Consider the following 24,685-nt stretch of genomic DNA (forward strand, 5'->3'; position numbering starts at 1 on the left):
AGCGCTGACAAAGTTGGCTTCATCAATCAGTAGTGTCAGTTGAGACCTTTTTATTGCCTCTTGGAGTCCCTGAGAGCCCTAACCCTGTAAAAGTTTATATAGTGTATTGACCATTCTCTACTTGCTTAGCTAATGAAGCCAGCTTGGCCACAGACACTGAAAGGCTGCCGCCATGTCAACACTGCTTCCTATTTGATGACACCTGCCACCAAATTGAAATGGGCTGCTAATGGGGGTGAGTGTTTAAAGAAGAATAAGCTGCAGTAATTGACACAGGCCTGACCTTCAGCACACAAAGAAAAGGTTGGAAGGCCCTACGTAGGCTGGGGAAAAGCCGTGTACCTTCGCACCATGTAAAGGTTTAGCCACTGGCTTTCGCTCAACTGTTAGATGTCTATTCAGTCGGATGCTGCTGTGACTTATCAAAAGCTATTGTATTAGTTTCCTCCAGCAAATCAATAACACACAACACATAAGCCCAATATCCTTGTGTATCTCCCCTGGGCAATATGCATGCAGACCACTCCAATTTACACATGTAAACACAGAAACACACACACAGACACACACACACACATAGGTGTTCTATACAACACATTCTAGCTAAATATATTACGAAGAGAGCCCTGTGACAGGTAAACCTCATGCTGCAGTGACCAAAACAAGCATTACGACTTGCATGCATGAGCAGTGTTGAATGGAGTTGACGTTAATGCCATCAGGGGCTCCCAATATGAGACCTTTACTGACCATTACAAGCTCCGAACTTCAAAACAATAGCAAATAAAGGCTTCCATATATTTCTCACAACCAGGGGTGCAACAAGTAGCCTTCATTGCGTCTTTTAATGTGTAAAAGGTCTTTAGAGGATAGATTGTTTACCACTTTGCAGATGCATTAATATCTTTGGACAACACTAAACGGAGCACGACGTCAGCCTCATTGCTTCTCCTGAGAATCCGCTGTGCATGGTCCCCCCCTCAAGGACTTTGAGATCCCCCACCGCTTCGTCCCCGCCTGGATCCATGGAGACAGACAATTGACTGAGAATTGATGGTCAATGTTTATCCAAGGCGGCTGACTGGCCGCAGCATTCTAGTTTACTTGTGAATTTGTGGTTAAATGGTATTTTAGAGAGCACTGGCGTGGCTTTGTCTAGCGTGCACATCTTAGAGACGCCATGCAGTGAAGCACTTTTAGTGCACCCAATGAGCCGCAGCAGGTAATATGCATAGCATATAAAGTATGCCACAATAGAGCATGCCAACTGTATTCTACTTCATATAGCCGAAAGCATTTGCTCGGATAGAATTGTATTATCGATGACACGTGCTGCAGCCTGAGCGAGTGTCAAGACAGGGACTCAAATCGAATTGTTTCCCAGAGACGGTTGTGCTGGGAAAGCGTGCTATATTTAACAACAGAATTGATTGGTATGACTCAAAACACAGACGTTTTTATACAATAAGGGATAAAACACCAGCACCAGCGAACACGTCCTCCTTGACTCTGCTGTTCTGCTTGTGTGTGCACAAATGTGTGATAGTGCTCTTTTTATAAATTATTATAAAACACCACTTACAGTCAAAATGAAAATATCAGCTTAAGGCAATTTAGACACTCATCCAAGAGGCTTCATTAGCTCTTCGTGTTTCATGGATATTAAAAAGCTAAATCAATTTATTTGAAAACACGCAGATTCATAACTGTCAAAGTGTCAGCGTGTTTTCAAATAAATTGATTCACATGAAAAGTTGAACGAGGAACTACTATATAGTCATATTATACAAGATGACAATATAATGTAAATAATACACTTTGCATCTATATGAAGTTTAACAAAGAAAAAAATGGACCAGGATAAATATCGTGACAACGATGGGACGTTTTAGCAGCAGCATAAACCTTTTCATAAACATGATCATAGGGCGCCTCATCCCGTCACCGGCTCATATTTTCAAAGGAGGATGTCGCAGGAAATGTTGTTGCTGCTCAGCGGCTTTTCGCCACGGTTCAATCTCTAGAGACGCACAAGACCGCGAGTTAAATCATGATAACTCTGAATAAAAATATGTATAAATGAATGCAATTGTGCTCGCGGTATTCAAAGCGCAAGTATGCCACTGTGTTGCGGGACAGAGGAGGAAGTCAAACAGCCCGACAGAACATAACGTCTCGCCGACAAAAGCGAGCCGGTCGCCCGGCTTGGCCGCTCTCTCTCCCCTCCGCCGGCTCTCACGGACCGACCGATAGCGCAACGTCTGTAACGATGTTGACATATTCACACAACACCGACTGGGGCAGGGTGGTGTTTCACGGCAAAGCCCTTTTGAGTTTCCAAACACCTTTTTTTTTAAGTCCGAAGTCTGTCCCCTCCACCCGAGCTGTTAAAACCACGCCCACGCTGCCACACAATTGGTCCGAACGCGTCAAAGAGCCAATCAAACGGAGCGCTGCTCCTCGTAACATGCAACACATCCATACAGTATGAAGCCCAATGGGCCACAGAGGCGCTAGGAAAATCACGGAGCTGGGACCTTACCACCTCTCTCTCTCTCTCTCTCTGGCCGTCAGCGGACTCCTTTCTCTGCACACGTCTTTCTCTGAAATGTGTGTGTGCGTGAAAGAGAGAGGAGGAATTAAGTGTGTGTGTGCGCGTGAGGGTGCATGTCCGGAGCAAGTAAAGGCAGGGGGATTATTCGGCGCTATCGAAATATTTCAACACGTCGCCGTCGCTGCAGGACTGAAGCCAATAAGAAGGAACGCATTTTAACAGGAATGCCGATATTGTAAACAGCAGCAGAAGAGAAAGAATGCACTGCAGTCAATTAAGTGACTCACCCAAGTTGGTTTAATTCGACTAATGTCCGCGAGCCAGCGAGACACAGAAAGGTGTCCGATGCGCGTCAACCTCTAAAGAAAATCGGTCTCGCAGCACGTTTGCAGAATTATGGAGAACATTTTTACATTTCTCTCTCCAGACTTTTGATCACAACGCAGCAAAAGACTATAGAGATTCCCCGACAATTCGTGAAGAAAAATAAGTGGGTGCTTATTTCTGCAGAGCTGAAAGTAGGAGTTTCCGAGGCTTTCCAACTTCAGATTAATTTTTTCCTTTTTTTAAATTTGGTCGTCATTGAACGCAGGCTTCACTGTTAGTAAAAAAAGAAAGAGAATAGTTTCACATCAAACCAGTCGTCTCCAGTTGTTGCCTGCACTTGGATGAACTTCCTGATGAGAGATCCAGTCATACAGGGATCAAGTATGGCATATCATCCGTTTTTATCTCACCGGGGTCCGGAATTTGCCATGAGTGCAATGCTGGGTCACCAGCCTCCTTTCTTCCCGGCTCTGGCTCTCCCTCACGGCGGCTCCCTCTCTATGCCGGGCGCCCTGGGAAAGCCGATCATGGACCAGCTGATGGGAGCCGCGGAGACCGGGCTCCACTTCTCTTCGCTGGGGCACCAGGCTGCGGCCGTCCACCTCAGGCCTATGAAGACTCTGGAGCCTGAGGAAGAGGTGGAAGACGACCCTAAAGTGCACCTGGAAGCCAAGGAGCTTTGGGAACTCTTCCACAAGAGAGGCACCGAGATGGTGATCACCAAATCCGGAAGGTGAAACAGATTTAATTGTTTTTGTTTATCTCAAAAACGTAAACATTATCTCTGCAGACACACCTGTTGTGTTTATTGATAACTCACGATGGAGGGATTTGTTATTTTACATAGATACATTAATAGATGTATAGACATGTATACATACCACATGGTGTTTATCTTTTCAGGTCGTTCCTTTGCATATTTGATGCAAAGTTCTCATGCCTTAGTCTAATGTGTATCAATTAAACTTGGATTGCAGCATGAATGTCTACCAATATATCTTATTACACGATCATGTGTTTTCACTACAATATAATAACATTACTCAAAATAATCAATGCGTACATACTCGGCTTGACAGAAAGACAAATATGCCAGATCCTGTGTGTATGTACACAACAGGTATCTGGTAAACTGAACGTGTGTACAAACACGTACTTAATGATGTCAAATCAGTTGTTTGCTGTAACATTATTTTGGAAAAATTAAAAGAAGGCCTGCAGTTTATTATTAACATTAAGCCTCCAATTAGAGTAGCTTCCAATTGCACTGATCTTTACAGAACCCCCTTATGTGAACATCTGGCTTGCTGTTGTTCATTTTAAAGTTCGGTTTGTCAAAACTTTACCGATTGTTCCACTGAAATGTGGAGCTCTGACTGAATTAGGATCGTCATCATCACAGTGACAGTATACAAAGATGGCTGCTGTATGCTAGGCCTTTCGAGGCATTAAAAATCAAGACATCATTCAAACAGCGTTGGCGTCCACTGCCTCGTCAGAAATATAGTAGAAGAAGAATATACGTTTGTTTACTCGACTTCTTACTCGCGCGACACTTTTTCGGCTGATTTATCTGACGCAGATAAATAAAAAACAGGCTGCATCAGAAAACTTCTAAAACTTGATGCAACACGCTTTTCAAGATTAAATCGTATAATATGTCAATAAAGATATATGTATTTTTTGTTTTGTATATTGTTGAATATTTCAAGCATATAGTAGAACTACAGAGATGAATCCTTTTATCTGATGCAATGTGCCACTACACGAGTGCTTATCATTTGTTCTTCTTTGTCACAGGCGGATGTTCCCCCCGTTCAAAGTGAGGTGCACTGGTCTGGACAAAAAGGCCAAATATATTCTCTTGATGGATATTGTTGCAGCTGACGACTGTAGATACAAATTTCATAACTCCCGTTGGATGGTGGCAGGGAAGGCCGACCCCGAAATGCCAAAGAGGATGTACATTCACCCGGACAGTCCGGCTACTGGTGAACAGTGGATGTCAAAAGTCGTCAATTTTCACAAACTCAAGCTGACAAATAACATCTCCGACAAGCACGGATTTGTAAGTTCAACTAATGTATGTCAATTTTCCTACTTATCAACATACCCTTTTTGTTTGCAACATGTCTAATTGTTTGAATTTGTTATTATGTTATATTTGAAGCAAGTCATACGTTTAAGGTGTTTTATAAGATATGACCAATATACCACACCATTACAAAAATAAAACAACATTTAAAGAAAATTGCTACATCATTATCTTGAGATAATCGTATTTAAAAAAAAATATGATTACAATTATTGCAAACGATAATTAAGTCTATACATGCTAGACACCCCTGCATATTTTACCAGCTTCATTAAACTGATTAAATATTACAATATAAATAATTTATATAATGTTTTGTTAAGCATTTGCCATTTTTTAATCACAGTAATACTTTCACAATTTAATTCCCCAAAATGATATGACTTCTGACTTCAAATAAAATCATTTTGACAAGGTGATGTAATGTAATGTGAATATATAATCTGTACAACGATAACTAATGCTAGAGTAACTTCAATAGTGCGTTTTTTTGTGATTGTGTGTTACAGACCATACTTAACTCGATGCACAAATATCAGCCTCGATTTCACATTGTGAGGGCCAACGATATTCTCAAACTCCCGTACAGTACCTTCAGGACTTACGTTTTTCCCGAAACGGATTTCATTGCCGTGACTGCTTATCAAAATGACAAGGTAAGCACAATTATTGCTCATAGGCTTACGGTTGTACCTGAATGTACTCAAATGCAGCTTGTGTCAGACGCGCTTTCCTCCCATGTCTTTCATGCTCTGCACCATTTTGTTGTCATGAAATATGAAAGACGTCATATCTGTTTCAGCCTGTGAGAGTGGAGTATCATCGTGGGGTGGGGGGATGGGGGTGGTGTTGCGGGTATAAGTGCCATATTCACCAGCCTGTGGTGGAAGGTAATACTTCTGTGGAATGTTACAGTTTTTTCCTTTTATTTAATCACGTGGAAAGGATTTGGCATAGACCCATGCATGCTCTTTCGCTCTCTCTCTCTCGCTCCCTCTCTCTCGCTCCCTCTCTCTCTCGTATTCTCTCTATCTCTCTGCGTGCGTGAGTAAAACTAAAAGGGTTGGGGGTTGAGAAATGAGAAAAGAAGAGGGGCAACACTGCGCGCTTGATTGGAGAAAAAGAAAGAAAGGGGCACATTTTGGTTGTGTCAGACTGTGCTGCATGGTCACATTTCATTCTCTGGGAGACATTAAAATAATTAAAATCATCTCCTCAACTCTTTGATATTGTTGGGAAACCATGGCACCCGACCCCTCCCCCCTCCCATGCGCAGTGGTAACAGTGACTGTGGTTGTAAACTTTTTCAATACACAACTAATCAGCATGTTTCACTCATGGAAAAACGTGCCAATGTGAGAACTCGTCTGGTCTTTGTGCTTCTGTACTTGCGTATGTTGTTTTCATGTGGATGTTATCTGTAAAATCAAAAATAATATCCATGTGTTGCAAACTAGCAGGAACTAGAAATAAGCCTTCACGTGCAATTATAAAAAATTAAATAAGACGTATTTAGTCAGATTATTATAGGGAAATTAAATTCCAGTCGCTAATATATACTCATGTTTTTATTTTTTCAGATAACCCAGTTGAAAATTGACCATAACCCATTTGCTAAAGGATTCCGTGACACGGGAAATGGAAGACGGGAAAAGAGGTAAGAAAAGTGCATTGCAGAGGAAAAAAACACAAACACTTGAGATGTCTTTAAACATAAATACGGAGGCAGTGCTCTCGGTGGATTAAACTCGCGTCAAAGCTTCCTTATTAACCCGCAGGGAGTGTGGCTCTTCACAGTTTCTAATCAAATAGTTTAATAGGCTATATTGCATAATCCCTGAAGCACTGGTTGTAAAATAAACTGGATTAGGGGTTGTGTTTGTTTATGCAGTTGCCTTCATTTCACTTGATAATAATATGTTTTGCAATTATAAACGTATCCCAAAACGTCGACTGTTTACAATCAGATTGTGCTCACAATGAAATTGGGAAGAGGGACGTGACAAGATCGATAGATACATTACTGTTATAGTTACTACAGCAATGGCGCTGTAACGGATCTCATCCACCTCCGCGTAGTCAGTGTCATAGTCTGAAGCTTCATTACCTCAGGTGTTCAGCTGAAACGCGCTCCCACACCACTCACCGTGCTGCTGATAGTGTTTCTGACCTGGGAGACGTGATAGAGTAACCCGGGTATACTGTGCACAGGAAACAGCTGGCTCTGCAATCCATGCGTTCATACGAGGAGCAGCAGAAAAAGGAGAACGGGGCTTCAGACGACTCCTCTGGAGAGCAGGCGTCCTTTAAGTGCTTCGGCCAGGCCTCGTCCCCTGCCGTGTCTACCGCGGGCCCCACACACATGAAAGGTGAGCTGACAAGACCCCACAAGCCAGTCACAGCTCCGATCACAAGTGCTGTGTAAAGTCGTAAAAATTCTATTGTGGCGAGTCTTTTTAACAAGGTGGAGAAAAGAGTCAACTTTAGGAAGTATAAACATGCTGAGGCCTTATTGAGATTAACCGCAAAGCATGAATATTCTCACTAATTGATGAGACCATTATCTGTCAAGCTAGATGTCAGAAATCATTTTTCGGTTAATCTGCAAAGAAATACACAGTGACATTTTTTTGGGGGGGGGGGGAACTAATGCCATGTAGCATATTAGCTAAGGCAAATCCTATGGGAACTTTCCTTATATTTTAACACATCCATATTGGTCACCAACATATGGAAACAAATACATAATTCGGGTCTATTACGTATTCCACCTGTGGGACACAACAAGGCTGATAACGGGATAAACAGAAAGGCAACTGATTCGTCCTCCTACTTTCGGCAGATTTCTGCGACAGCGATGAGGACAGCGACGATGAGAGCAAAGATGGACACGTCAAAGATGGCCCGGACTCCAGCAAGATTTCCACGACTACCAAGGACGGGAAGGAGCACGAGGCGAGCCCAGCGAAGGGGCACCCCTTGAGCAACACTGACTCGACCAGCAGGACCCGCGACAGCGGTCAGACGACTGAGAAGAGCCACGCAAACTCGAGGCACAGCCCCATCACCGTCATCTCCAGCACCACCCGCTCTGGAGAAGACCTCAGGAGCCCGAGTCTGGATCATCCCAAAACGGACGAGTGCAGCAGGTCCATAAGCAAAGACAGTTTCATGCCTTTGACAGTTCAGACTGACAGCCCGCACATAGGCCACGGACACATGCCTAATTTTGGATTTCCAACAGGCCTAACAGGACAACAGTTTTTCAATCACCTTGGGAATGCGCATCCGTTTCTCTTGCACCCCAGTCAGTTCAACATGGGCGGTGCATTCTCAAACATGGCGGGCATGGGGCCACTATTGGCAGCCGTGTCCGCGGGAGGGGTGAGCACCATGGACACGACTAGCATGGCATCCCCCTCACAAGGTTTGACGGGAGTGCCAGGCCTGCCCTTTCATCTGCAGCAACATGTCTTGGCATCGCAGGTAAAACCGGTTTTCTTGGGTCTCGGCCTAGTCTGCACCTCAAGTGAAGCACATGTATACACGGCAGACGGCCGGCCCATATGCCAGATATTTAAATATATGTATTGCCCTCGTCATCATGTGTGCGTCATAACTGTGTACGTGCAGCATGCGTGCTTATTTTTGTTTCACTAAATTTAGGCAACTGCAATCGGTGACTAATCTATGCGAAACATACCTTTACGTTTTCTCTTGACATTGTTGTTATTGATATCAACCAGTCTGTGAAAACCAGTTTTGAAAGACAAAGAGCACATTGCATGACATTATCGAAGTATTAGGCAATCCTCTTCCATTGAGCTCATTAAAGCAACAATGGCTATACAATTCCACAGAGAGACATGACACTTTAATAGACATCAAATGTTTCCATTAAACGTCAAAGGGTTTTAGTTGCAACTCCTGTTGCTTGATTGCTGCAATAGACAATATGATTTATTTGTATTTGCATTACAAATTCGTGCGCACCAAAGTTGTTTACATGCTGGGCGCGGAAGCTTTGCTGCACAATATTTCGTTATGAAGGCTTATGAAAGCCTGTGTGAATAGAGCCATTGCAAACAGACAGAACTATAGACTATAACTCGAGCTGTGACGCTCATAAGCTAAGTGTCATAAGCTGTGTAACAATCCAATACCAACACGAAACCAACCGGGAGGACAGCGAAAGTAAAGCAGGTCACTTTAAATCAACGTTTCCACGCATTTGTTCCACGACATTAATCCAGCAAGAGAAAGTTCACCATCATACGTTTTATGAATGCCTATCTTTATTTTTGTTCAGGTAGCCTATACATTGTGTGCCGTGTGTGTAGCAGTATTGTCTGAGCTGTCTGTAACAGCAGCCCTGTCGCTCACACTCAGCTTCTCCGTGTCTCCACAGGGCCTCGCCATGTCTCCGTTCGGCAGCTTGTTCCCCTACCCGTACACGTACATGGCTGCTGCAGCGGCAGCGTCCTCCGCGGCCTCCTCCGCGGTGCACCGGCACCCCTTCCTGAACGCAGTGCGGCCCCGACTCAGGTACAACCCGTACTCCCTCCCCATGACGGTACCGGACAGCACCCTGCTCACCACAGCGATGCCCCCCATGGCCGGCGAGCTGAAGGGAGACGGCGGTGTCCCGGCCAGCCCCGTGTCTGGTGTCACCCTGGATTCCACATCGGAGGTGACCAGCCACTCGTCCACCATGTCCTCCGGCTCGGTTCCTATGTCCCCAAAAACTTGCACGGAGAAAGACGCCGCCAGCGAGCTGCAGAGCATCCAGCGGTTGGTCAGCGGGCTTGACTCCAATCAGGACAGGTCACGGAGCGGGTCCCCCTAGGTCTCTTTCTTTTCTCTTTTTTTTTTTAAACACACCACCTGCTCGTCTCATTGTTGTCATGAAAAGTGAAAAGGCGTTGACGGCGATGAAGACTTTAACAGTCGGAGGACACCCTCGTAGATTCGTGCAGGTTTTAAAAACAAAAACTTTAAAAAAACACGAACAGTTGGACGTTTTAGTTTCTGAAATGCACTTTGGTTAATACGCATCTGATATGTATATTTCTTTTCTTCTTTTTTTTTGTTGTTAAATTAAATAACACTTTTATCCTGTCATTTGAATACCGTACAAGTATTGAAACTGAAAAGTTGGCATGGGTGTGACTTGCAGATTAGGGAGAAGTTGCTGCTGTGTCCTATCTCTTAACTTTATTGTACACGAGGAGAAATGTGTTTTGATATGCACTCTGAATTGATTACTTATTTGAATTCACTACCGTTTAACCTACCTTATAAAGACTGCTGTATTTTGTTGTACACTATTAATTGATCGATTGGCCAAATGTTGCATGCCCCCTAAATCCCCAATGAATGTTATTTTAACACTAAGAATTGAAAGGAAAGTATTAAAAATATTCTGTTTGGAATATAATTAACACTATAATTAACACACTCCCTTTGCTTATTTTTTTTTCTTGATTGGGTTATCAATTTTAATACAATATATTTTTCTTCATGCCTTTTTTTAATCCGAACTGGCCTATTGACATGACTGGTGCTCCGGGATAAGCTATGGCCAAAGCATGCGGAATTTAAGTGTCAAACAGGCAAAGGGAAGCAGAAATTAAAATATAAAAAAATAAGGGTAGTATTGATTTAAAAGGTGTACATAGGGATATATAAAATATTTATGTAATTATTTCATATTGTTATTGCGTGTAAATACAACGGAGTAGTTTGTTTCTAGGGATCTGTTCTTAATTTATTGTCGATATACCTGTGTAAAGATAGTTTGTGGGCTATTATCCCTTTGTTGCCATCTGCATTTATACCCCTCTTAAAATATGGAATTTACTCCTCCCCAAATATCCATTGAGGTAGTTATTCACACTAATGTGCCATTGTATTTTCATTTGTTGTCCCCGTGTGTGAAGTGCTACTGTTTAAAAACGGATGGAAAAACGACAACGCACTGCACCAATGGCTTGGTAAAAAAAAAAAAAAAAAAAATCTATTCTTAAAAAAAGAAAAACGTCGTTGAAGTGTGATAAAAATGGACAATCTTTTTCTGTTATTAAAATACTTTGCGAACCTGGTCGTACAAGTCGTCGCATAATCGAAAATATGAAGGTTTATTTTGTGTTTCTCAATGGGTTATGTTGTATTAGAGTTATGTCTAGTTTACAACATCGACATCGTGTTCTTGAAAGTTTCAATAAAATATTGAAATGCCCTTTCTTAGTGTGTGTCCCTCGCTTTAATTTGTCTCCGATGACAATTACAGAAATGGTGCCCAATCTAAAACCAGCTGATTAAGGGGAACATTGTACGAGACATCCTTACATCTCGTACGCAATCATTTTTGTTAAATGCTGTCACCATGTTACTCGGTTTTGGGAGGCCCGCTTACTCCACTTCAGTGAACTCCATGTTCAAAAAGTCCAGATAAGATAACTCAAGACCCTCTCAGCTCCATGATCATACCTGGGATTTCTACCTGGACATTACCATTTAGTGGATATAATAGTCTCTTTGCACGGCATTTCAGCTGCAGTACATGTATCGTTGCGATTGAAATAAATAATAATAAAACAAATTATCAAGAAAAGTAAATAAATTACATTCAAAAAGCAATTTGGCCAAGGTGAATGCTTGGGTGAATGAGGTTTATTGTCGTCATTTGAACGCAACCAAAAGCGAGAGTATACCCCCTCGTTCCCTGCACGCATCAGTTATGCGGAATTAAATATTATGTATGTGACAGGAGGAGAGCACTCCGTATTAATCTGACATTTCTGATGGGCCTGCATTGACGTGTTGCTGTTGTTTCCCGAAAGAAAGACTATATGAAATCCCTTGATGACCCTCTCTATTGCACCTCGTGTCATGAGTTTATCAACACCATATCTTTATTTGTATATCGTCTGGTTAATGTGTAGCGAGCCTGGCGATAGGGAATAGGTGCAAACGTGACACAAGCTGTCTCAATTGGTCTGTCTTATTGCTCACCTGGCGCCCTGGATGAGCATATCTTCAATTTTATTGCACGGAAGGCGACAATGCGTCTGTAATCAAACCAAGACCCGACGCCCCCAAGCGGCTGTGACGCGGTTTATTTAGCAAACCAAAGGCCAGATCGTGGGTGAGAACTCACTGAGAGGTCAGTGATAAAGACTATCTGACATGTAGTCACGCAGCTATGGCAAATTCATTTGATGTGCGGCAAAATTAAAAAATGTTTTTTAAAAAACAAGAGACCCGTTTTAAATCTGTTCCATACAACTTGAGGTTCAAAAACTCGAGTTTTTAAACATCCAAACATAACACACAAAAAGTCCAGAAAACATATGTTAAGTCAAATGAGTGTGGCTGGTTGACATCCCATCTGCCCGATCGCGCAGATATAAGTTAAGTTAAGTTATTTGAAAGAAGAAGAAACTCAATCAGTCATTCAAAAACAAAATAGCCTTCAGGCTCGCGTGTCCAAAACATGTTCATTAATCTTTTCTTTGTGGCAACTGTCCCAACACAATACCACAAACTGTTAAAAGACCTTTACGTACAGTTGGTCTGCGCACCTTTCTCTGTGTGTCGTTGGCTTGTTGATATCAGTTATTGTTTTGAATATTTGCTCTTCTACAGTTTTGACCCTGTTCACCCTCCAGCTGTGTTCAACTAAATACGATATTACACTTTAAAGTCCCGCGTCAAAACCCCCGATTTATGGCAAGTGTGTGTATGTCTGCTTGGCGATGAAAGGAAGTGTCTCCTGCGTCGGCCTTCAACAGGTTACTTGGACTCGCATCGCGGGTCATCAGCGCCATCTAGCGGCGCGGAGTCATGGACGACTGGGAGAACTGTTTATATTAAAATGTATCTCTTCGAAACTTCTCTGTCCTGAGTGTGACTGGTTCAGTTATTGGCTGACGATTATTTAAAGGAAATTATTACATTTATACATGATGGAAATGGATGAACTCAGCCAATTTAATAAATATATAATTTCGAAATGGTTGTGGGTAAATAAAGAGGCATTTCACCCACCCAAAAATAAATGCAGGGTCACCGATTCTCCAAAAAGATTCGGCATTTTATACCAAAATAGGGAGCTGTCGTATATTCAAAGCATTGGTTAAATGTATAAACAAAATATAGTTAAACCACATGAGGAAAAAAGAAAGAATGGCAATATGACTCTTGAAAAAGGACCCCCCCAAAAAAACAATGCAACTTTGAGAATAAACGCCAAATTATAAACACCTGTTTAAATTGTAAATTAAATTTAAAAATGGTTTACACATTTTTTTAACATCGACACCACTTGTACCGACTTCACCCAGTCGCCAATAACCCATATTAAGTTATTAACTCTAACCTCTACCTTGATGCAGGTACAGTGGGCTGTTAGACAGCAGACGTGACAATCTTTCAGAAAGCTATTGTGAAATAACTGCATGTCACGAACAAACAGAATGTCTGAAGACGACGAATGTTTCGTGCATGTGCATCTTCCTAATATATGTTTTCTGCATTATCAAGTTACATTCCACGAATGGGTTTCAACACGATCTCTGATTTGAGATGTGCGGAGTGGATCATAAATTACATACAGGGTAATAGGTGTGTCTGTATATGTTGGAATGGGAGACGGTCATGGCTCGTTGCTTTGGATATTGCTATGAGTTGTATATATGAACATATTGATATTGAGCATTATCATGTATCACATCTGATATCAGATCTCTTCATTGTGTCTCAGCTTTCCCAATGAATAAATTCCATTTTTAAGGTTTATAGAATAAAGATTGTAAAATCACCTGAAACACTTTCAGATCAAAACCCTTGAAACATCCTCGAGACAAAAGTCTGACTTGCTTTTGAACAAACAAGAAAGTCTAGAGGTTCTTTATTTACAGTGACTTTCACCAGACCCATACAGTTATTGGAACAATTTATAAAATTCAGTACGATGAATTTGTACCATAAAAGTTTATAACTTCCCCAGTAACCACTTATAAATTAAGAAAGCTGCAAGTTAAGTGCATTCGCTAAAGTTGTATTCAATGCAGTTGAAAAGTGAATTTGTTATAAACTGCATAACAAAAGGAGCATAAAGTGTAACTGCTGCTAAGACTTCTGAGAACCACAGCAGCTTAGCTTTTACATCTTTCCATTGTTTGATGGCAATTACAGATGGTATTGTGTTTTTTATATTTTATGAATGAAAACTTTGTGCAGCCAGTGTGAAGAGCAATCTGTTAGCAATGTGTTGTTCTTAACATAATTCGTCTGTTGGCCTGGCAGAAAGGGCATGTTTATGATATTCCTGCTAGATCATTTACGCAACAATAAAAGCAACCTTGCACATGCGTTTATGTGCTCATGATTGAAAGGGACTGAAAGCACTTATTTGAATTTTGAAAAAAGCCAGAAAGAATTTAATGTCCTGTCATTCCACAGAATATTTTAATTGGTCCCAGTAATCCCTTTCTGAGATGATCAAACTGGTGTACTATAAACATAAAATAATCAGCACCGGATGCACTGAGGGATACTTTGAATGTGCTGTGGCTAAGAAACATTGTCCACAATAAGCAATCACATGCCACATGGGGGTGGAAATCAAATATGTCAGTTTTCCTGCGATATGATGATCACCAGAAGAGTAAGAAGCATAAATACATAGTTTTCATTTATATGTTCTCATCAATGGATTTTCTATGTCAGAGTGCTTGTGCTCGACTGGTTGAGGGGGAATTCCTTTCATTGCCACTGCAGCTCACTCTTATCTGAAGGGACAGCGCACTCTAGTGTCCAAAGAATATTACTACATAAACTTTTTCCCCTGTGTGCCACAGGAATAATTGTGTTTCAACATCTAATGGCAATCCAAATAAATGAATAAAAAAGTACAAAGGCAGATCCTGTGACGTGGTTGTATAGGTGTAACTAAATCCTCAAACATGATGGGTAATATACTGCATTAATCCTTCATACCATGCAATCAAACACATTGTTTGATGGTACATTCATAAAAGAGAAGACATATCATAATATCAAACATATACAGACACACTGATACTGACTCAAGCGCAGATGGCAGCCACCTACCAAGCTGAGGTAATAACCATGGGAATCATGTGGTGTGGTCTGCTGCAGCCACGGCCACATTCAAAAAAGTTTTTTTTATTTGGCAACAAGGTTAGATGATCAATTGTCACTGTGTGACAGGAGCAGGGTGTATTGGGGCTTAATTTATATACTTTTTTTATAAGGAAGCTAGAGGGTTTAAAGTTCAAAGACGTTCTGTGGTGGGATAGGTGTTCCAATATTTAACTGATATATTAAGAGTTGATTTTATAGTAAATAATGATACAACTACTACATAACACTCACTAATGATTAATGTATGCATGCATGCAAATTTCAAGATATTTTCTAATAAACTCAAAAGGTTTTACTATTATTAAATCTCTATGCAAATGTACAAAAACACATTTACGGACACATGAAGTTAACATTTCTGCTACTGTTTTAATGTAATCAAAATGTCTGTTACAGAACTGTTTTTGTGAATATTCTAAATTATTCTTATTATTGTGACTGTTGTCAATGTCTCTGAACTTTGATGTCACTCAATTTGAAAAGTTTCAGTACATAGTTGAACTATACATGTCATGAATATTTACAAAGAGACATATTTCTTTTCTGGAATGCCCAAAACGTGAAAAAGTGGAAAACTACAACTGAAGCAGCGAAGATATACAAGATGCATGTCCGTGCCAATGTTATGCAAGAAAAGAAGAGAAGCCTGTGTGTCAGAACTAGAACATCAAACAGAAAGGTAATGATAATTAGGCTTAAGGGTTTCAAAGATGTTGTGGAATGAAAGTACGGTTTCTCCATGTGTGATTGTTTGTTTTACAGCAACAAGCCCAGGAGGAAGAAACCATACGTTTGGGGGGTGAGAAGGTGCAGCTTATAATGTCACTTCCGAAGATAAAGTTACATTGTTCAGAGGCCTTTTCAGCTCACCGACATGCCAACCTGTCAGTCAATGAATTTCTCTGTTTCTGTTGCTGTCAGCTCTAATTCTACTCCATCACAAAGCCCAACCCCGGAGCTGTTGAGGGGTGTTATGGCCTGCTCAGGGACATGATAGTGCAAGAATATGTTGTCCAATCTGCTGTTCACATCATATTACAAAATGTAGTACGAACATGTTCTTGTCTTTAGTACCAGCAGATGTGCCACATAAAAACAAAATCTAAATTGGAATTAGGTGCAATGTTATTTGTCTATAGTCCGTCCACGGATCCACTTCGGCGAAATGCCTTCTGCTTTGAATCGTCATGATGGCACTTCATGGGCTTCATGCAGCTCTCTCTCTCTCTCTCTCTGATTCACAAAAGAGCCCTGTTTTCAGTTTTCTGATGTTAAAAAGAATACTTATTTACACATAATCATTCAGTTGATAAGAACAATTTGTATTCAAAATCACCAAATTTGGATATGCATGGTTTTCACATGGAATATATGAAAAACTCTAAAGTACCTAAAAAGTGAGACAAAGGTAGTGGAGGAAAGTAGTACATGAGTTGGTCTCAGGGATCAGAGTATAAAGTTGCATATATAGAGTTGAAAAAAGTACCAACACTTTGTACTTGACTACATAGTTCACAGTATAGCGAAAACAAAAAAAAAACAGTCCTCTCAAGAAGTACTTTGGAATGCCAAATTTATAGAAAGATTCAGCAAAAGTCTGAGAATAATTACAGGCAGCTTGTCTTTATAAAGCAATATTACCATTTACTGTGAATATACAAAATGGCCATGTATTATTTTTGTGTACAAGTTATAAAATGTGAACACATATACATAGGCATGTTAGCGAATCAAACCTGAACAAACTCATAGCTACAAAAAGCATGACATAGTGTTGTTTATGAGACAATACATTTTTATGTAATTAGGGGAGCTTTATAAACCCCAAACCGTTGTGTGATCAACTTTGTATGTGGATTGTGATGGGTGGGAATTCATCTTGCCAATTAACATACTGGTTGTATAGAGTTTTTTTGTATATTTATTTGTTTTTAATTAGTGCAATCTGACTTATTACCAAATTGAGATTGTGTAACAAAATAGGTAATAACACAAGAAAATAAGATATAATTCAATTAAATGAATGAATGTTTTAACTGTTGTTTTTCTCCATTTACAGAGTGTGAAAAAAAGAGCACTGAACCAATGGAGATCAAAGCACCTCATACGGTGGTTACCGCTGACAACGCCCTTCTGACCCACAGTGGCGGGACAGTGTTATCACGGAAGTGTAACGCCCAGCATCCGGTTTGCCCTCAGCTTAACACTGTTAGCTCTGTCAGCACTGTTAGCATGTTAGCCGCTAACCAAAAGCTGAACCATCCCCATGTTGAGAGGTGTGTGCTGATAATCAAAGATATGTTCTGAATGTCAAATGTTTCATCTTTGAGAAATTCTCCATATTAATTTCAGTAACCTCTTCAACAATGAAGTACATGACGTACCCAACCTAAAAGATAACCAGATGTATAAGAAAAGCAGGCCACATGTGTGGTATATCGTGTGAGTCATGATGCATTGTTTGCACATGCAAACCCACTGCTTCTCCGTTGTCTTCTACTAAATGGGTTCTTTACATGCTCTTCACTCATTCACGTTTCTTAAATAGCAGCCCAAGTCTAGCCGCAGAATCCCTGCTTCTAAGAGAGGACGTTTAATCTCTACCATCAGCTGGAAGTTTAAATGAGCTGTGGGGAATAGGAGAAGACAGCCATCTTTCTCTTCACAGACCTAATAGTCTCCACCATCAGCAGCACTTCATACACAACCACTGGCTGGCAGATTAGAAGGACGGCTCACCACAAACACAGACAGACGCACGCACCAGCACGCTAGTGAATTCAAGTCATATGCATGTGTTTTTTATTTAAAGTATATTTGAGGAAATGCACAAATTGTTATATATATACAAATGCATTCACACATGATGACTTTCTTGGGCAATGCAGCAATCCACCCAGATGCACGCAAACACACTTCTTTTGCGTTGGGCTATATGACAGCAGCTTTAGTCGCACCGCAGCCACTCTGTAACATGATAACTCGTTTCCAGGTTCTCCTTTTTCCTCAAAGAGCTTTCTGGTTGTTTTAAACACATCCGTCATCCACGAACAGCACAGCGTCGAAGACATGGTAAAAGTCCACATCCTCTTCAAGCAGCAAGATTAAAACTTATGGGGAGTAACACTTGTTGGAACACAGGTGGAGCCCTCTATAGGAACTCTCCTGTGTAGCAGCGCATCTGGAGAGACAATCCTGGACTCACACACACTCAATGGTTAGGTGTATGTGCCAAACCCTGACACACCAAACAACCATGGAGGCCGAGTGGCTCATGAGGCATACAACCAAGCACCCCGCAACCATGATGGGCCAAGCTTTTGCCAAGCATGACCAGGAAGAGGTTTCTGATCATCCCACTGAAACATAAAATCCTCCAGACACCCACTGAGACTATTACCGCTTGGTCGACAAATCCCTTCAACTAATCGGTGCAGGATTGAAAAAGAAGCAGAATCGTATTATTAACCAAAGCCCAGTATAAATGTAAATATGCACTCAAAATGACAACAAAGAAAAGGAAATTACCACAAAGAGATGCAAAATGACCACAGAGATGCAAAACAACTCCAACAAAAAGAGGCGAACAACTCTAACATCTGTTTGTCTTGCTCCTATGCAGCAGAGGTAGTGGGGGCTTGTGCACGTATACCCGGGGGGCCCTTGTGTCTGCCCATGAGTGTGTTGGTGGGTTTGAGACGCACCAGTCTCCCCCTATGACATTTAGAGATGAAGTGTAAACCACTGGTACCTCACACTCTGTGAGTCCTGTTTTCCCAAGGATGGCTGCAGGGCTTAACAACACTGAAACCTACATCACAGGGAGATATCTAATTCATACAGCTGGATATAACTTTAAACCATGCAGGAGCACAGTGGAAGCAAAACATAGTACAGTTATACGTGCATACTGTATATACAAAACGTCTTAAACCCTAATGACTAAAAGACCAAAAGTGGAAACAAAATAACCCCAATTGTACCCCAATTTAAACCATAATATATTTCTAATGTCCAAGAAGATGCACTGAAGATTTAGCTAAATTAAAATATTGTATCTTCACTGAATAATAGAGCCACGCTCACGGTTTGTCCCAAGAGATTCTAACTAAAACACCTCCACTGAATGAGAGAACTGTTCATTTGTCCAAGCAGATCAGACAGCACTTGTTGCAGCAGGTAACTCCTTTGTTGAGAGTGTGAAGGTTGTGTGTCCCTGAGCCTTCAAGTTCTTTTGAATGGTCATGTGTGTTTTTACATGTTAACCAACATGAGTTGAGAGCAAAGCCGAGCTGTGAGCCATCAGTGCAAATAGGGATCGGTTTGATTGGACATGCCGGAGGACACATGTGACCCACCCAGCTCAAGTAAAGCGGCATTGTGAGATGCAGGTCTTTTTATTATTTGTTTATTTGATAAGGGACAGTGCACATTAATATAAACATTTCTGTAAATGTGCCAGAGTTAGCCAATAGGCTATTTTTCATCTGTAATCCCACATGAGGGCCAATCAACGGTACACGGTAGTTGTTGATTGGATGACACAACACTCTCAAAACAAAAGACTCCTCATGTCCAATTCAAGCCAGCTGCTCCCTCACACCATTTTCTGTATTGTATATGATGCAGATTTGCTAGGCAGAGCAGTGTCTTCACTTGGATACAGAATGTATAATATTTAGCAACCTAACAGTGCAACTAAAAGTGCACAGCACAACTATGAAGATAGAGCAAAGCTTGTCATGAAACATGCAACAATAGCCGCTGCAGTCTCTCAACATCCTCTCTTCTCTGAATTCAAACCTCTGCCATGAGGAAGAAGACTCTGTGTCCCAAAGTGCACAACCAACCGCTTGAAGCTCGTGTTTGTTCGAACCTCCATCAAGCTGCTGCACTCTGATAAATCTGAGAGCAATGTGCAATAAATACACAAGCACTTTAGCGCTTTACTCTGCCGTGTTGTCAATGTCAAATGTCTCTTGCTGTATGTTTGACCCTTGACTCCATGTCTAGCCAATGTCTTTGTGTGCTTGATGGCAGCACCACTGCACGACAACCTCTCTGTGCCGTTTTTCCGCTGCCTTTGCAACGTCCTTGGTTTGGTCTTCTGAGAAAAACCTGTTGGCTAATTTCCAGGAGAAAAATACTCAAATGTGCTAGTTGTTTCCATTCAGCGATCATTCTTGCAGTAAAAAAAAGAAATATCCGGCTTGCATGTTAAACATATATCGAGAGAACTCTCCTCAAAGTGGTGAGCAATAGCTAATATCTTTTGGGAACATTCATTCACCATTGATTCTTCTTGGCCCACAATTAGTCAAATGCTGACTCAGAAAATAGTCCCTCCATACTTTGACATTTTATAAATGGAAACAATGCCGCGTCAATCCAATGCACATGGATTTTAACATTATATATACAGCATAATTGTGTATTCTATATTTATTTCAATATCTTCCAATGCTGCCAATATCAAGTTATTTCTCAGTTACGACTACATTCTTCTCACATTCAATATGTGTGCATAAACAATTTAATTCTAAACTTAACTGGCCCAACTCAGTCTTCACACTTATCAAGTTATTTTCAGGATGTCCGTCGTGAACACTAAGCCTCAGAAAATGAACCCATTTTCGATCCATTTGGTTCGAAAGACTCCGTTCTTCAAGAAAAGCCCGTTATCAACATGAATGTGATGCTGGTTTGAATGAAATGCTTATGCTGTTGTCTATGTTCAACCTATGTAACATGTTCCGATAGATTACCTGCAGCAGTGGGCTGGTCAGGCGATGTGAATATACTGTTGGCTTAACCCTTTTAAGTTTGTGTGCATGACAACAACTCCAGCTGGCCTCCATCAGCACCGTACGATCCAAACACTCGAAAATGAAAGGCGTCAAACTACTTTGATAGCCCATAGCTCCTCCTGCTACAGGAAACACCGCTTGCTAAATCAAATAAGTCACAGAAGTTGCTATGTTGCTATTTCACGGCAAACAAATCTCAGTAAACGTGTCAAACAGATTAAATGTATCACAGCAGAAACCAGAGCAGCTCCTCAAAAAGGAGCCACATTGTTATTGTGTCTGAAACTGGAGGTGAGCTTGTTGAAAACTGGTTGAATAAAGATGTCGAGTCATATTTTCCAAAAAAAGATGCGATACAAAAATATTGTTTATGTTTTGCTAACAATACCTGATCAACTCTAACCAAAGTATCAGTCAATGCATATTACCAACAGATACTTGGATGTTGGCTGTGTGTTGAGATGAGTGTGTGTCTGTACATGTTACTTTATTGTAGAGGGCACAGGGTTTCCCATTGCAGAGATCTGTTCAAGGAAGCAGGGTTTTTTTCGGGAAGTTGAGGGTTTCCATCTTGTACACTGAATGTTGAACTTCTTTGAGTTGTTATGGCAGCAGGCATCCTTTGAGTTGCATCACTGCCATCTGGTGGGAATATTCCCCTTCAGTATTCTGCACTCACCACTAACTCCACTCTCCAGAACAGCACTTCTCTTTCCTTCAGTCACAATGACTCGGTCCAATCATTCCTACAGGTAAAGTACATACACTATGGTTTCTATATCCTCACATTTTCTTTACAAAACATTGTTGTTTCCCCAGTCGTGTAATGTACGCTTGATGATCAACGTTTACCTGGTTCTGAATGTAAATTCAATTCAATTCAATTCAGTTTATTTTGTATAGCCCAATATCACAAATTACAAATTTGCCTCAGAGGGCTTTACAATCTGTACACATACGACATCCCTGTCCCAGGACCTCACATCGAATCAGGAAAAACTCCCCAAAAATAACCTTTCACAGGGAAAAAAGGGAAGAAACCTTCAGGAGAGCAACAGAGGAGGATCCCTCTCCCCGGATGGACAGAAGCAATAGATGTCATGTGTACAGAATGAACAGCATTACAGAGTTACATAAACACATTACATGAATATGACAATGTATGAATGGAACTCCAATCCATAATGCCTTCCCCTTGTGTCTTGCTACTCTTGATTAATTTCCCTCTATGCTGTGCTTTTTCTCTTGTAGCTTTGACCATGTAATGTTCACGTCCATATTGTTTCTCAGCTTTCTCATTTCCAATAATGCCTTCAGGATTATATCATTCTCTCACCTGTTAATTGTGGCAGGCAACAGCTGTCAAGCTTCAGGTATGGGGTCAAACACTAATTGCAATACAAAACATATTAGTAAATCTCAGTTTTCGTAAAAATGTTTCTCAAGGTTTTTTATTGAAATGCTTAACACATTAATAAAGAAGAGAAGATCCTTCCTGTCAAATTACATTAATGACAATTTTTGTACAATACTATTGGATTGTTTACTTGGATTGTTTACGTATTTCATAACCTCAAATTGTTTAATTAATAAGCTCTACATCTCACTGTCAGAGACTAGGATCATTCTTTTGTGTGTAAGACAACGTCAGACTAAACATTGGTTCTTAACAATGTAAAATAAAGTTTACAAAATAAATACATACATATAAATGTACTGAATTGTTATTTATTAAAATAATGATATTGGATACAAGATCCGATCCAGCTATTTGAGTAGTATCAGACCAATATTCAGAATCATCTCTCGAGTTGTGTGTGTCTTCAGTGTAATCTGGCAGCACACTAATTCACCTGTAAGGGACAATTAAGACACAATCAACTATTACATCATTTTTTCAGACAGTATTGTATTTTATAGGACCAGGTTGGGCACACTTCTCCAACCAGTTTCCCTCTGAGGTGTAAGATAGACAGATGCACAGTTATTTCCTCCCAGTTTCAGATTTTATTCTTCACAGGTTTTATCTTCAGTGTTTTTCATCACTTTTATGAACCTGAAAGTAACTGTCTGGGATTCCGGTCTGTTCCTGGACATACCAAAGACTCCAATGAGGTAAAGGAAATACCTAATTCATAATTTCTGGATTTGACAGAGCCATAATTTGTACATTCGAACATGTCAGAGTTGAAGGTGCTTTGACCTCAGCGAAGTGAGACATGATGGCCCGCAGACCCCCGGGGTCTGTGAATGTGGCCGTGGCTGCAGCAGACCACACCACATGATTCCCATGGTTATTACCTCAGCTTGGTAGGTGGCTGCCATCTGCGCTTGAGTCAGTATCAGTGTGTCTGTATATGTTTGATATTATGATATGTCTTCTCTTTTATGAATGTACCATCAAACAATGTGTTTGATTGCATGGTATGAAGGATTAATGCAGTATATTACCCATCATGTTTGAGGATTTAGTTACACCTATACAACCACGTCACAGGATCTTTGTACTTTTTTATTCATTTATTTGGATTTCCATTAGATGTTGAAACACAATTATTCCTGTGGCACACAGGGGAAAAACACAATGGCACGTGATTATGTAAATAAAAAAAAGAGAAAATAATATTAGGTACATAATGCACATGAACATACATTAAAACATACACATAAAACATATTATTCATTACAATAATAGATGCAAGACTAGTCAGTAATATAATCAGCACCTCTGCAGCATAAACTTAACTACTTAGTGCACAAATACAACACTATGTATCAGCATGCATCAACACTTCAAACTATTTTTGCCAGCAACTTTGCAACTCTAAACTCACTAAACAGCTCAAGTAAAATATGCACATGAAATATTACGTAAACTTGAATTAATGCTCATGCAATTCCAAGCATGTGTTAATTGTTGTACTTATAGTGAACATCTCTGATGGGACACGTTTTATTAGAAGTATCACTAGAGGGCAGCAGAGGACATGCTATGCAGTATGATACACATCCCTCTACATGAGCTACACTCAACTGACTCACCAATATGTCAACATGAACTAGATCCAGATGTGCTAGAAGTGTATTCATTTTACCAGCTTTATTTTACAATATTCCAAAAAAATACAAACTAGTATTACTTCTTTTACACCACTTTCATTTTTTATTTCTGTAAATATGAATAATGAATCATGATACTTCTGTTCATCTAAACCCACCACTTCAGTGCCCCATGCCTGCCCAGACCCACCAAGACCTGTTGGGGGAGGAGGATGACTGTGAGGTAGGAAACGGGGGGGGGGGGGGGGGGGGTTCATCAGGAAGTTGGAATGTGGGTCCCTGTGTGTGATGTGATTGTTAGCAGAAACGTGTCAGACCCAAGCCCACCGCCACCAACCCACCACCACCACCACCACCAACCCTGAGCCCGCAGCCTGCTCAGGTTGTGAGAGTAGAGCTCTGTACGTCTACATGTGTGTGTGTGTGTGTGTGTGTGTGTGTGTGTGTGTGTGTGTGTGTGTGTGTGTGTGTGTGTGTGAGTGTGTGTGTGTGTGTGTGTGTGTGTGTGCGTGTGTGTGTGTGTGTGTGTGTGTGTGTGTGTTACCTCTTAGCCCTGCTATGGAGGCCCAGATACCTTATCATTGCCTTTTCTAGTGGAACAAGGGTAAACTCACTCACGAGGTCGAGGGTGAGGGGGGGTGGGGGGGGGGGGGGTGGGGGGGGACTCAGGGG

The 24,685-nt window shown here is 41.0% G+C and overlaps 1 protein-coding gene across 2 annotated transcripts; it reads left to right on the forward strand.

Annotated features, from left to right (window-relative positions):
• The first annotated feature begins 2,886 nt into the window (after window positions 1-2,886).
• On the forward strand, window positions 2,887-9,888 carry tbx3a (T-box transcription factor 3a). 2 transcript variants are annotated; one of them, XM_034546941.1, is made up of 7 exons: window positions 2,887-3,614; window positions 4,682-4,964; window positions 5,486-5,632; window positions 6,557-6,633; window positions 7,188-7,345; window positions 7,819-8,462; window positions 9,385-9,888. In XM_034546941.1, the coding sequence occupies exons 1-7, from the start codon at window positions 3,223-3,225 to the stop codon at window positions 9,820-9,822; spliced, it is 2,139 nt and encodes a 712-aa protein (XP_034402832.1). In that variant the 5' UTR covers window positions 2,887-3,222; the 3' UTR covers window positions 9,823-9,888. The 2 variants fall into 2 exon arrangements, with proteins under 2 accessions (XP_034402832.1, XP_034402833.1); XM_034546942.1 differs by having other exon boundaries at window positions 4,682-4,949.
• Window positions 9,889-24,685: the final 14,797 nt, after the last annotated feature.

The sequence above is a fragment of the Cyclopterus lumpus genome, chromosome 12, assembly GCF_009769545.1.
Source record: "Cyclopterus lumpus isolate fCycLum1 chromosome 12, fCycLum1.pri, whole genome shotgun sequence".
Lineage (NCBI taxonomy): Eukaryota > Metazoa > Chordata > Actinopteri > Perciformes > Cyclopteridae > Cyclopterus > Cyclopterus lumpus.